At 40.3% G+C, this 14,287-nt stretch overlaps 1 protein-coding gene across 2 annotated transcripts in view; it reads left to right on the plus strand.

Annotated features, from left to right (window-relative positions):
• LOC108913857 overlaps nucleotides 1–14,270 on the plus strand; it is a 44,240-nt gene extending 29,970 nt beyond the window's left edge. Inside the window, exons 4-17 of one of the 2 annotated variants that reach the window (XM_023456128.1) lie at nucleotides 2,546–2,600; nucleotides 2,659–2,732; nucleotides 2,815–3,033; nucleotides 3,086–3,219; nucleotides 3,276–5,366; nucleotides 5,418–8,068; nucleotides 8,127–8,314; nucleotides 8,368–8,516; nucleotides 8,824–10,114; nucleotides 11,384–11,437; nucleotides 11,515–11,703; nucleotides 11,826–11,958; nucleotides 13,099–13,239; nucleotides 13,292–14,270. In XM_023456128.1, coding sequence (XP_023311896.1) covers nucleotides 2,546–2,600; nucleotides 2,659–2,732; nucleotides 2,815–3,033; nucleotides 3,086–3,219; nucleotides 3,276–5,366; nucleotides 5,418–8,068; nucleotides 8,127–8,314; nucleotides 8,368–8,516; nucleotides 8,824–10,114; nucleotides 11,384–11,437; nucleotides 11,515–11,703; nucleotides 11,826–11,958; nucleotides 13,099–13,239; nucleotides 13,292–14,007 — 8,085 coding nt within the window. In that variant the 3' untranslated portion in view covers nucleotides 14,008–14,270. The remainder of the gene's footprint in view (nucleotides 1–2,545; nucleotides 2,601–2,658; nucleotides 2,733–2,814; nucleotides 3,034–3,085; nucleotides 3,220–3,275; nucleotides 5,367–5,417; nucleotides 8,069–8,126; nucleotides 8,315–8,367; nucleotides 8,517–8,823; nucleotides 10,115–11,383; nucleotides 11,438–11,514; nucleotides 11,704–11,825; nucleotides 11,959–13,098; nucleotides 13,240–13,291) is intronic. The other variant, XM_023456129.1, reaches the window with a different exon arrangement.
• Nucleotides 14,271–14,287: the final 17 nt, after the last annotated feature.

Raw genomic sequence — 14,287 nt, forward strand, 5'->3', positions numbered from 1 at the left:
ACATTGAGACTTGCACAGTCACAAAAATCTGCAAAGAAAAAGGTTCGTAGTTATATTTTAAGTAACTAGGTTATAGGCACGTCATATTAAAATTATTGTTGTAAAATGAGTTTCACATAATTTAGTAAAATAAAAAAAATATGTTCATGCCAGTTTCCTGCATTCCTCTGTAAATATATGTTGCAAAGGATGCCTACTAATTGGGATAGATTATACGTCTGGCAAGGAAATTGTAAATGTAGCATTTTCACATGTCTTTAATTAGAAATGTTGAACATACTTTATGAAAGGAAGGAAAGGATTTTTAATTTTTATGCTTTATAGCGCAGATTCATATTTAAATTAAATAGTATTGTGTACAGGACTCTAATATATTCGTTTATATTGAAATTTCGAAATGAATTAAATAAGTATCTTAGTCCAACCAAATTATACTTGGACACTTTTTGACATAACCTCAAAATTTCCGAAAAAAATGCAAAAAACAGTTTTTTTTCTGATTTTTCGGTTTTTATTTCTCATTTTGCCGAAACTTGGTGAAAGTATACCTTTCTCTGTCTTAAATAACCTCAAATTTTTTTAGATAAAAAAAATCAAGAAGTTTCCGAGCTATTCATTTTTTTCAGCCCGAAACCCTTTTTTTCAAAGAAAAAATCTACTGAAAAAAATCATCGTACAGAGTTCTGCCGGTAATATTTTTTTTCGTTTTGACATACTTTTTGGTGAAATAAAAAAATCTGTAATAACATTTCAAAACATGCTCGAAAATGCGAAAAAAATAAAAACTGACTTGCAACAATGAATTTTTCAGTTATTAAAGTTAATAAAAGTCAATACAGCGTAAAATATCCAACAATTTTTTTTAATCCATAATTTAAAAAGTACCTAATAAAAAAATAATACGAATTTATGAAATATTTTATTATTTCTAATTAGTATTGCTAACAGTAGTAAAAAATTGTTGGGTATTTTGTGCGGTATTGACTTTTATACTACTTCATCCAATAGATATTTTGAAAGCGTTCAGAGCCGTACTCAGGAAAAATGTTAAATTATAGCTAAAACAAGCTAAAAACTTTTTAAGCAATTACAATAGTAATATCCCAGAATTAAAAATTACTTTAGATTTTGTCATAAAAATAGCAGAGACGTATTAAAAAAAATTAATCCGATGATGGCCCCTCGAAGACGAAACGTCGGATTGCAAAAATGTTAACGCCATTGTATAGAGCGAAAAATGTGGCATTGTAAATATGTAATTTATTTTAAAATTCGTTTTCAAATAAAACCAGAAAAAATTAAACGATTTAGCAAAATTTCGGGTTTTTCCGGATGTTTCCGGAACTACCCGGAATTTTAAAACTTTCTAAACAGCATAAAGCAGTTAGGTATAAAAAAACACAACTTTTTTCTAATCTGAGCCACCCCGTATCTCCTACCGTTTCCTAGATCCTAATGCTATCTCAACCTTATCTTGGACACACTGTATATCTATGAATTCATCAAACTTTAAAAAAAATAAGCACTAATCGATCCTACGGAAAAAAATTATTATTTATTTTATTTATTCACTATTCGACTTATGTTTATATAGCAATACTGTATAAAAATAGTTTTGGGTCAAACAATGAGACAGTTTTTTTTGTATTTTTTCCGTACAATTGAATGGTGTAATCAGTTTTTGATTTTGTTTTTAAATTTAAACAAATTATCAACAATTACTGAAAAATTCATTGCCGCAAGTCATTTTTTACTTTTTTTGCATTTTTGAGCATGTTTTTGAACTGTGATTACAAATTTTTTTATTTCACCAAAAAGTATGTCAAAACGAAAAAAATGATTACGGCAGAACTCTGTGCGATGATTTTTTTAAGAAGAATTTTTCTTTGAAAAGAAAGTGTTTCAATCCGAAAAAAATGAACATCTCAGAAACTTCTTAATTTTTTGATCTAAAAAAATTTGAGGTTATTTAAGACAGAGAAAGGTATACTTTCACCAAGTTTCGTCAAAATTAAATTATTTTTGCGGAAATGAGAAATAAAAAACGAAAAATCAGAAAAAAACCTGTTTATCGCATTTTTCTCGGAAATTTTGAGGTTATGTTAATTATGTTATCGGAATATACTTGAGCTCCATGTACATGTCATGTGAATTATAAAAAAATTCGCTATTACTCTAAAAATATTAGTAAATAACAAATTAATACTTATTGTAACTTTTTATAGAGCTTAATTAAAACCTGTTGCATGTTTTATAAAAAAATAATTACAATTATTTAGTTAACGAGTTTCTTAATATAAAACATAATTTGATTCCTGTATTTTTATTGTATATCGCTGCCAATATTTTTTTTTCTTTTAATTCATTTTATTGTGACGTATGAACTATTTAAAAAAACCTTGCCGAGTTACGGTACTTTTTTTGCAAGATTCCTGAAAAAAATTACAGTACGTCATCCAGTCGAATAGCTTTCCATGATAACCGAGAGTTTAAGCTTTAATATTTTGTAACATTCTTTCGTATACTTACTCGAGATAATTTTCAGACTCGAACGGCCGAAGATTTTGCATATGAAGATTTCGACGTCAGTTCCTGGTTCAGTAAGTAGTCGCACCTACCAAATTCTCGTGCAGTGTATCTCACATTTATCACTTGCAGATGAATCCGAAAGAGACTTTCCCAGAATAAAACTGAAGTATATCAAGGAACTGGGAAAAGGATGGTTCGGAAAGGTAATTATTCCTTTATTTAATCAGCGGTTTCTCGTTAAAGACTTTAAATGTTTTCTTTACCGATGAAAATCTGTTTTAACAGGTTGTCGAGGGGGCGGCGAGGGAGATACCACCAAACGAACAAAGTTGGACCCCCGTGGTGGTGCGGATTCTTGAAGCTTCTGCCAGTCGTAAGGAGAGGGTTTTATTTTTGAACGACGCCGCTATTTATAGATGTGGAGCGCATGCCAATGTTTTATCTTTAATAGGAAGATGTCTGGACACGGTTCCTTTACTGCTGCTCCAGGAATACTGTTCTCAGGTAAAATACGATTTTTCGAGTTTGTTTCTGCCATTGTTACTTACCGTTTCAGGGAGATTTGAAAAATTATTTAAGAAGCAAAAAGGAGAACGTGGAGCAACTGCTGTCGACCGACTACCCGCTGTTGTGGTGTTGTCAGCTAACGTCGGGACTGAAGCATCTCCACAGTAACGGAGTCACCCACCCGTAAGTATACCGGTAATTCCAGTACGGACCGATACAAAGACGGTCTTTGGTTGCAGAGATTTGGCGACTCGAAATTGTCAGCTGGCCTCCGACTTGACCCTAAAAATAGGGGACTACAGCCTCTCGGAGAACAAATACCCCGAAGATTACTACCAAGGCTCACCGAGAGTACCCGTGCGGTGGTGCTCCCCGGAATCCCTCACGTGCACCCCAACGACCATCCAGCCTAAGAAGATCACCACCGAGAGTAATATTTGGTCGTTGGGGGTGACCATGTGGGAGGTGTGCGAGTGCGGCGGGCAGCCTTACTGCACGTTGAGCGACGACGAGGTCGTTTCGCAGGTTTTCGGCCCGCCCAACGTCCGACTGTCCAGGCCTAGCTTTCCCGTTCTCTACACGGACTACTTGTACCGTCTGATGCAGCTGTGTTGGAACAACGCCGAATCTCGCCCCACCGTGTCTCAGATCGATCTGATGCTGTCGGACCTGTGGCAGGTCTATAAAAACACGAAATCCAGCACTTTGTCTGTCGACGAATTCGATAAGAGATGGGAACTGTTCAAACCGAATTCGGTAGTAGTCCCCGATGCCGAAACGGAAGATTCCGAAACGAACATCACCAAACCCCTATCGCCTAGTCTGAACAACTTGCATGGGTCGCTGGATAATTTACTGGACCCCGGCGACCAAATGGAGTTGTGGCTGGAAAACGTAACGAAGGGCGGGGATTTCTCGCTTGCCAAAAGCACATCGGACGTCGTTTTGAGTATAGACGACCCGATAATATCGGAAATGTCCGGCTCGGAGTCGAGCGACCGGGGCAGCCCCAAACAGAAAAAATCAAAATTAAAATCAAAAATAGACTTCGATCCGAACATAAGATTCCGCGACGGTAACATCAAACAACCGTACAACTTCTCGGACAGCGCGCTGTTCTCGCAGAGGACGACGAGCAGCGAGAGCGAGACGGAGGACGAGAACTGGAGGAAGAAGGTGGAGAGGGGCGCGTACACCGAGAAGGTGAGGCTGAAGTCGAGATCGGTGGCGGACCTGATGATCCTGACCCACGTGGACTACTCCGAGAGCGAATCGGAGACGCCCCTGCCCAGCCTGGACCACAGGGTGAACTACAGGAACGTCAGGTACGCGCCCAGGAACAATCTGGAGAACGCGAGCCTGACTTACGGGAGCGAGGGTAATTTATTGAGCGTACACGACACCTTCCAAGAAGAACTGAAGAAGCTGAAGGAGGAGCGTAGGGACAGTCTTCTTTTCGTACCTGATAATCATAGTCAAAATAGTTTTAATAAGTTGGATAGTAGCAGTCATAATTTCTCGGTGGGGGAGTTGACGTTGAGCGACCCGAACCTGAACGGCACGACCGACTCCACGAGCAAGCGGCTGATGCGCGAGCTGAACCGCGTGGCCGAAATCCAACCGGCCAGTCAAGTTTTTAATGTGTTCAGTGTTACCATAGATAAGTTCAAGCCTATCCATGTAAATAGTTGTACGTTAAGTGACATTATCAACTTCAGTGATATCGGACCTACTCGTACGTCCGAGCAAAACGGCAAGAGGAATTACGCAGAAGCGCCCGTCGGGGAAGTGGATTTCCGTGATAGAAACAATAAACGCATATCAGATTTTACTACCGAGACATATCCGTCCGCTTCCGACGTCAACGATCGAATAACCGAAGCGGACCTGTATCAATTATCAAACGGCGCCTGTTGGCGGGATAAAAGTACAAAATCTGACGATATCGAACCGTTTCCTCTTAAAGAAACGAGCGAAGCTGTACACACCCCAGAAATCGACGGAGAGAGTACCGTCGGCACCGTAAACCCCGTATTCTTTAACGACCTGTTGACTTCTGATCTAGAAACGGAATTCTCGTCGGGTAACACGGAGAGCAACACTGAACCTTCGACGCCGGGCACCGTCGTGCATCGTAGACCCTCGGCAGACGACGACAAACCTCCCGACTGGAATTTTGCCTGCGATATTCACAACTCAAGTGAAACGTCGGACGGCGACTTACAAGAAACGGCGCCCTATGACACTCGAGTTAACTCCGAAAAAGGTAATTGCGAGCAATCGATCCGAGAAGTGGACGATAAATTTGTGGTGCCAAAACTCTCCGAGATAATAGAAAGTAGAGGAGTCGCCCCCGGCTGTCGTGGCGGTCCAAATAAAAATTCAACTCAAAAAATTAACGAATCTCAAGGTACCAACGGAGAGAACAAAGGATTACCGGAAGCGTCGAAACTACGGGGGATTATTCAAAGTAAAATTTTTATCGATAACGAGATTCTAATGGATCGGATCGCTTCGTTTTCTAACCACGCGAAGGATAGTGAATATGGTGAATTCCAAAATGAGGGTGGCGTTGACTCGAACAAGGTACATCAAATCGATGAAAACAAAGGTTTTGATGTGAAAAACGATTTTGAGGTGTCGCAAGATGAGACACTTTGCGAAGCGAAGAACGACGCTCTAATACCGAAATTATCGGAAATTATTAAACGTAAAGGGTTTATCCTCGCTGAAAATTCACCCTCGGAAACTGATAAACACCTACCGGATTTAAAACTGGGCCCGGATACAGAGTTTTCCGAATTTCCCGAAGTTATCCAAATTAACAATATTTATGAACAGAGCAAAGAAACCGAGAACTTAATCTGTGAACAAAAACATCTTCAAAATCCAGACGTTGTCGATTTAAATGACGTAATCCTTATCGACGTAAACGGAGCCTCCGACGAAGAAAAAAAATCGCAAGTGCCAAAGGAATACGAAGATTTACGTTGTGAAACAAAAAGTAACGCACGGGTGCCAAAATTATCGGAGATTATTAAAAGTAAAATTGGCGGTGACGAAAATTCAAAGGGTACATATCAAGTTAATCCACACGACGAGGCGATTACGGAAGGGAACAGTCGTCTTCCAAGTTCAGAGTGTGCCCCGCCCGAAATCGAATCTTTTAGTGACCAAACTGGGTTCGAAGAGGCAAAAGATAAGTCGGTCGAGGATTCAAGTCACGACGTACATGAAAAATCCCAAAGTACGAGTGGAGTTGACGCAAATACCGTCATTGGTCAGGTGGAAAATTCAAGCTGCGAGGAACACAAAAATGTCGATCTAGACGACACGGTCCTTATTAATGTGAAGGAAGCTCCCGAAAAGAACGATATTCAGATTTCCGAGAGGACTGATTCTCATCACTTTGAACCACGTACGGTTGGTTTAAACCGAAAACCGCAAGAATTCCGAAATAAGAATAGCGTCGATGTGAACGACATATTCCTCATGGATAAGATTTCAGAAAAGGAGAGCCATCTGGAGGAATCGATAACAAACATTCTGATAAATACTGTAAGCTCGGTAGAAAATTCAAACCGAGGATTAGAGGAACACAGAAATATCGATCTCAATCCTAAAGAGAACAATTTAAAGATTCTCGTCGGAAATGCTTCGGATTACAGTGAATTTGATGCAGTCGATTCAACTGAAGGCTGCGAATCTCAAGAAAAATTGCAGAAAAAGGATATCGTTGATTTAAACGAGGTGGTTCTCATTGATCTAAACAAAGCTACCAGGGAGGGCAATTCTCAGATTCCCGAAAGTGGCGAATCCAAACCAAATGCATTTGATTCAACCGAAATTCTCGGACCACAAGAAAGATTCCAAAATATTATAGATTTAAACGAAATAGTTCTTGTTGGTGTAAATGATGCACCCGAAGAGAACAATTTTCAGATTCCGGAAAGAAATGGATTCGAACCAAATGCTGTTGATTTAATTGGAAACGTCAAACTTAAAGAAACGTTACAAGAAATTAATATCGTCGATTTAAACGAGATAGTTTTGGCTGATGTAAGTGAAGCTCGTAGAGAGAACAACTTGAATTTTTCTGAGAAAAGTGATTTCGAATCTAACGCAGTTTGTTCGTCGGAAACCTGCAAACCACAAGAAAAATTCCAAAATCATCAAGATATCGTCATCGTAAGCGAAACTTCCAAAATCGAGAATAATTTGCAGGTACCGAAACTCTCCGAAATTATTCTCTGTAAGCGAGACATAAGTGACCCTTTGCTGAAAGCAGAAACAGTTTTAAATGGAGATTCAGCCGAGACGATAGTTGAACTGTCCGAGGATACGCTTAACAAAAATATCGCGTCTGAAAGTTCAGGAAAAGACCAAAGTGATACAGATAGATCCACCGAACAAAATGAATCTCATATATGTGATACGAACGATTTTCTCGAATCTAAGAGTACCGACGAAAGAAAACACACCGGGTTTATTGAAAACGATGGTTCCTCAGAAAATTTCAAAGTTAATTCGATAACGTTCGACTCGAGCGGTGACCAGGAGCTAGCAGTACCCAGCGCTTCTAATTTAAGCGTTTTCACGAGCACCCCCGCGTCGCAGAAAAATTTCATTCCACGGAAAGACGCTCATTCGAATTTAAAACTGTTCGATACACCGACGGCAAAGAGAGAGAACAAGACCTTCTGTTCCGATCTGGTTCCTTTGGATACCAGCAAAGAACTGAATTATTCCCTAGAGACTTGGGATAGCTTCTTAGGAAAAACGTTGGACGCCCAGAAGGATGTACAGAACGAAAACCTATTCGACAGTTTTTCTTCGGAGCCCCACAGCCTTCTGTTCGTCGAGAATGGGAACGACTTGGTGCAACCGCACGAATACGCCGAAGCGAAGAACGAACCTAACGTTAATAACGGCACTTTCGTTATCGAAGCCAAAAACGAGAACACCTTTGTTCTAGATAACGAGTCGAAGAACGAAACGTTCGTTTTGAACAAATCAGAGTCCGAAACCGAAGGTATTTATTAATACTATAAAACTATTATTAACCTTGTACGAACAACTGGTTATTTTAGATGCGGTGGATAACGCGGCTTGGGGAAGCGGCGGCGGATGGTTCCTACACCCTCAAACCGGCAACAAGGAACCGTCCGGGACGATGGAAGTTAGGGAGAATGCCGGCAGTTACGTCGGTTTTGGCATAGACGACGAAATCATGGCGGCGATCAGGAACGAGCTTTTGAATAAACTGCCACACGCTCAAGTAAGAACGTGCGATCTATCGGTGAACGTTACGATAACATTTTGGTTTGCTAGGTAGCGCCGAGCGAGAAAGTTGCGGAGGTGGAGGAGTGGGACTCTGGCGAAAAGAACGAGGTCTTCCTGAAGTACAACATTTATAATCCGCCCCTGTCGCCGATCATCGAGGAGAGTTACATTGAGGAGTGCGATATCGTTTCGCCCAGGTGAGGATATTTGTGTTTATTTAATTTGTTCGTCTCACTAAAAAAATAAAAAATTTTACGAGGTAATACGAAACACTTCACTGTTGTCATATCCCATCAGGTGGATTGTTATTATTTATGCAGCTCACCTAATCGAGTTCAAAGTCGGAGATTATTGACATTGATATTCATGAACTAAACACAGTGCTTCAAAATAATAGTAACAAGTACAATTTAATTAAAAACTTTTGTTTCTAAAATCGTAATTTTAGAAAAAAAAAAATCAACAGATTTAAATTTTGTACCAGTTTGTTTTGTTTTGATTTAGACAAGAAAGCGATAATGAGGAGAGCGAATGGTCGGAACCCGATCTGCCGGAAACGTTACCCCCGGAAGCGGAAAGTCAGTCCGCCCACACTTACGACAGTCAGATGAAGGGGCCCCACCATCGACACACCCCCAGCCAGGACTCTTGCTGTTCCAACGATACGCTTTTCAACCTTGAAGATCTGACGTGCGTCGCCGGAGACGCCGAAAAGGAAAATGATCTCGTAAAATGTGACGTTCCCGAAACGGAAGTTCCAGTCGAGAATATATTGGAAAGTAATGAGGTTACGTTCGAAGAGATATGCGTGGACTTCGAGGAAAAAACCCCAAACACGATTCCCGATAACGTTAACGAGACGGGTGTAAAATCCGAGACAAATAACAACACCAAAGACGAGAATTTAAATAGCACGAATGCGGAAGAAACGGAGGACCTCCAGACGGGTTCCAATTTGAATATCGAAGGTGATCGGGGGAGAAACGCGTCCGAAATGAAAAATAACGAAAGCAGGGATTATATAAGCGAATTCATCACCCAAGAAATCGAACACAGTTCTAAACAGTCCAGCGAAGGATCAAGTTCCGAATCGACGGAAGGAAACGCGATGGTTTTCAAGAAGACCCAAGTCGCCCCGCTACCGTCTCCCGAGGATAACCCCTGGAAGCAACTGCCCGCCTCCTTGTTGAGCTACGACAAAGTAATCTCTCAAAACAATTCGCTACTCTTGCCCGCGACTGAATCAAACGACGTAGTACCTGAATTCAACGATCTTCCCGAACCCAATGGTATAACGGAATCTCAACACGAACCCGTCGGCGAGGAGTGCTCGACGTTTCAAGACGATGACGTTCACGGGAACATCAAACACGAACAACCGGATTATGAAAATATCAAAGTGAAGGAACCGTTCTACGAGAACGTGAAAGACGCCCCGCCGGTTTACGAAAACGTGAAAGACGCGCAACCCGTCTATGAAAACTTCGATGTTTCCAGCGATATTTATAACGAAGTGGACTACGTGAACATAGTGAATCTGGAGAACAGCAAGAATAACGTCGAGTACATGAACGAGAAGAAAGACTGTGCCGTCTGCGATCAGGACGATAATAAAATCGAGACCGGCCGCGACGAGGACATATTCGGCATGCTGACCGATATAAAATTCAACGGGCCCACCGAAAACCAGTTAATTTCGACGTCGTTCAGCGAGAGCAACGATATCAACGACGAACAGGATTGGGACAGCGGTTCGGACACGAGGTCGAGTTCTAGCGGCGAGTTTATTTGGAAGGTGAGTTCCTTGCTTGGCGGTAGCGTGTGCGTTTTGGATAAGTTGGATAATGTTTGAATGTTGGCGATTTATAAACTTTTTTCGTTGCCGTTCCCATTCACATTGATGGATACGGAGAGTAATAAAGAGTATAAGAACGGCAACAAACAGGGTTTTATAAACAAGCCTCGATGTGCTGTTGCAATCGATACAAAGTAGTAAATATTGCGGAATGTTTTGTGACTAATCGGAGTTTAATTATTCAGTGTTGTAGTCTTGCAAATTGTTTTTGTTTTGAATTAAAGAGGAAAAGATGGAAACATTTTGAGAAAAAGGGGGGAAGCAAATAGTGCAATTGAGATAGTAATATTTTATGGACGACTTGTTTAAATGAACGACTCATTGGAAGGAATAATTACTCATTCAAAAAAATGACTCGTTCAAATGAAATACTCATTCGAGGGAACTACTCATACAACTGATTGACTAATTGAAACAATTTGGTCAAATGAACCTTAAAAGGAATTACTCGTTCAAATAGAATACTCATTCGAGAGAATTACTCATTCAACTGAAGGACTCATTGAAAGGATTTATTCATACAAATTAACGACTCACTCAATTGAATGACTCATTCAAATGAAATACCCATTCGAGAGAATTACTCATTCAAATGAACGACTCGTTCAAATGAAATGCTCATTCGAGGGAACTATTCGTACAACTGATTGACTAATTGAATCAATCTGTTCAAATGAACCTTAAAAGGAATTACCCGTTCAAACAAAATACTCATTCGAGAGAATTACTCATTCAACTGAACGACTCATTGAAAGGATTTATTCATACAAATGAACTCACTAAATTGAATGACTCGTTCAAATGAAATACCCATTTGAGAGAATTACTCATTCAAATGAACGACTCGTTCGATCATCGCACATACCTAATTCACCTCCACAGAAACGTACACCCTGTATAAGTGCAGGTATGCATTAAAATATAAGGAATTTTACCTAAATTGAACTGAATGCTTCTTTGCAAATCGCAATTGCATAGTCTCTAGTGGAAGAAGTAAAACTGTTGCTTCCCCAGCTTTTTCAAAATGTAAACGTAACTAATAGATACTCCCGAAGGAGCGAAAAAGTTGATTCGCGTACCTCGAGACGAAACATCTATCGTGCCACGCAAAGTCGATTTTATCAACCTTTTCGCTCCCGACCTTTCGTAAGCTTCTGTCCTCGTGCTACTGCGAATAAATCTCTGTCTGTTATGTGTTCGTGATATCAGGAGGGGGAGCATGAGGAGTCTCTCAAGGCCCTACGAGCTGCCCCGCAAGACGTGGTAAGTGATCGGTAACCCGACGATTGTCACGTAAATTTCCGAGGTTTACTTTAACGTGCCGTGTCGTTCCTGTTTAGTTGGAAGACGTCAAACCGATGGAAGGGATAGCGGAGGAGAGCACCGACGATGAGAGCGACGTGAGCAGCGGCACCAGCGATGAGGAGGGGGAGGCGCCCGAGTTTGTCCCGTCTGCGTGGGATAAGTTTGCCACCCCGATGAAGTCAGCCCTCAGGTCGCCGGAGAAAACCCTCGGAAAGACGGAGAAGGTGAGAAGGATTTATAGAATCTAATCTGTTCTAATCAACTTAGGCCCCAAAATTGTTACGCCGAGTGTAATTAATGACCCTTCGACCTCTAACTAAATAATAACGTTTCCATAATTTTTCAGAATAAATCGAAAGGCGTTTGGTTTAAGAAACAAAAGTACCACTGTGTCTATGAATATCCAAGGGAACCCGAGAGCCCCGTTTTACAGAGTCACGATTTATGGAAACCTCAATTGGATTACAGTTCGTTTACAGGTAAAATATGTTCAAATGTTATATTTTTTTTATTTATTTTAAATACGAAGAAATAATAATAAGCAGCAAATAATTTTTAAAATTACAAACAGTTCATCGTAGTGTTGAGATAAAAAAAAATGTGTCGGCGAAAAATGGTGTAGGGAAATCGCTGGAATTTATTTTTTGAGTTCCTCAGTTTGCCGCAATAAGCATTACAAAAACGTATTTTTGTTCTTTGTTTTCATTTTAATCCCGAGTAAATTTTGTCATTTAATTTAATAATTTCTATTGAAATTTTAGTATAACGGACCCTTGAAATATTATCGGTTCATTCTCTGATAGAGTAGTTCAAACGTCTCAGTATTGGTGATCTGGATCAGCGAGTTGTAAAACTTGTTCTACGGAAGAAATATCTTTCTTAACCTGAGTAGGGTGTTAAAATCTTGGTAGTCGTTAAAATTTCTACTATAAATTTATATTGCAGAGAATAAAATATATGTGACCGTTAAAGTACACAGAATACACAAAATCGTTGCCCTACGCGAAGTCAATAAGGATATTTCCAACACCGCACGTAGAAATTTTGATATTGGCCGATTCAGTATTACCAAACAAGTGGGACGTTTGAACTACTCTATCAAATTTTTATTTTTTTTAACAGCTCGCCAAGTTACTTTACCATTAACGGTCACTAAAAATTTTGATAATCAAGATACAAATTCATTAAAGCTTCATATTTTATCACGCCTTTAAAATTTAACGGCAAGATATAGATCGGATTACAAAATTTTGTCGTGACGTCGTGTTAAAATTACTTTGATCGATCTTTGGTTCGTTAATCAGTATTTTTGGTATAAAACTGTTTTTTAGGTGTTACATTATTTTACGTAGGCAAATATTACATCAGACTAAGTCTGTGAAATATTTTTTCATACAAAAAACATTGTTTTTGGGAGCGTGTAACGAAGTCGAAGTATATTTTATTACTTTTCAGTTAAATTTCTTGCGGAGTTTAATTTAACAGCACACGAATTTTTTCCTGCTTAAGATTTCTGCAAACATAACCTGACCCGTATTTTCATTCATTTCATAATCATCGATCACACCTTCCCATGATTTGTACTACCTTGTACTGAATACTCAATGAATCGATTTCAGACTGGGAATTTGACGCAGACACATATTTCCCCACATCGGTGGACGATAACGATATTTTCCCAAGTGGGTATAGCTACCAACCCAAAAGCGTTTCCAGTAGAAATCTGTACCAACTGACCAATATATCTGATTTTGTCCCAAGTAAGACGCCGCGAAACAATTTAATTTTTCATTTTAACACTTTATTTTGTAGGTATCGCCGGCCTGGAAGACGAGTTTTTCGTTAGTAGTTCCGCGAGGCCCTTCGACGCCGTCAGTAATCTGAGCTCGCAGTTCTTCCCGGGCGGCTCCGCCTGGAACGGGGAGAATGCGACCCCGGACAGCGGCATGGAAGACGGCACGCCGGGCAGCTCGACGGAGACGAACGAACCCGACGTAAAGACGCATTTGGTCGTGAGTCTGAAGAACTTGGCGTCGGAGGCTGTTAAAAAAAGTAAGCAGACGAGCATCAAGAGCAACGACTCCCTAGGCGGCCTCAGGCACACCAGGAACAAGTTAAAATTAGATCTGCCGCCAAGTCCGAGCGCTTTCACCTCTACGAAGATGTTCACCGTGGAGCCCATGCCGGAGCCGGTGATCAGGGAGAAGCCGACGTTTACGACGTTTGGGAAGAGCAGGTTTTCGGTCCAACATGTGGATACGCCGCCGGACGAATCGAAGAATAAGAACGTCTCGTTCGAGGCCTTGCCGTACAAGCCGTTGGCAGAAATGGAGCCCTGCGAGGATGTCGATCACCAAAGCAAGTTCAGCCGGGAAAAGCACATTTTACAGGATAAATTCGATTGCGGCAAAGGGCACAGCGAGTTCATAAGGGGAGAAGCTAGTTTGCTGGACAGCGCAGACGAAGATAGCGGCATCGAGTCCAGCACGCTCGAGAGAAAAACGAGTAACTATGGCCTGCTGCAGTGAAGCAGTAACTTCTTTGTTGGAATTGATTTTTGTTGTTACGGGAACGTAAAAGGGCCGGATATTTATCTTTTTTGTCTGTTTAAAATTTTGAATTCTGTTTTTATCACTTTTATTCCCAATTTAAGAAATTTTGGGGTTAAATGAGAAATTTTAATTCGAACTTGAAACTTTGTGTTTAAACTCGAAATTTCGCAATTTAACTAGAAATTTCTCGCTTCTACTTTGAATTTCGTTTATCAACTTGAAATTTCAAGTTTTTGAATTAGCAAATTTGAATTTA

Source organism: Anoplophora glabripennis, unplaced genomic scaffold, assembly GCF_000390285.2.
Source record: "Anoplophora glabripennis isolate ALB-LARVAE unplaced genomic scaffold, Agla_2.0 scaffold1201, whole genome shotgun sequence".
NCBI classification, from domain to species: Eukaryota; Metazoa; Arthropoda; class Insecta; order Coleoptera; family Cerambycidae; genus Anoplophora; species Anoplophora glabripennis.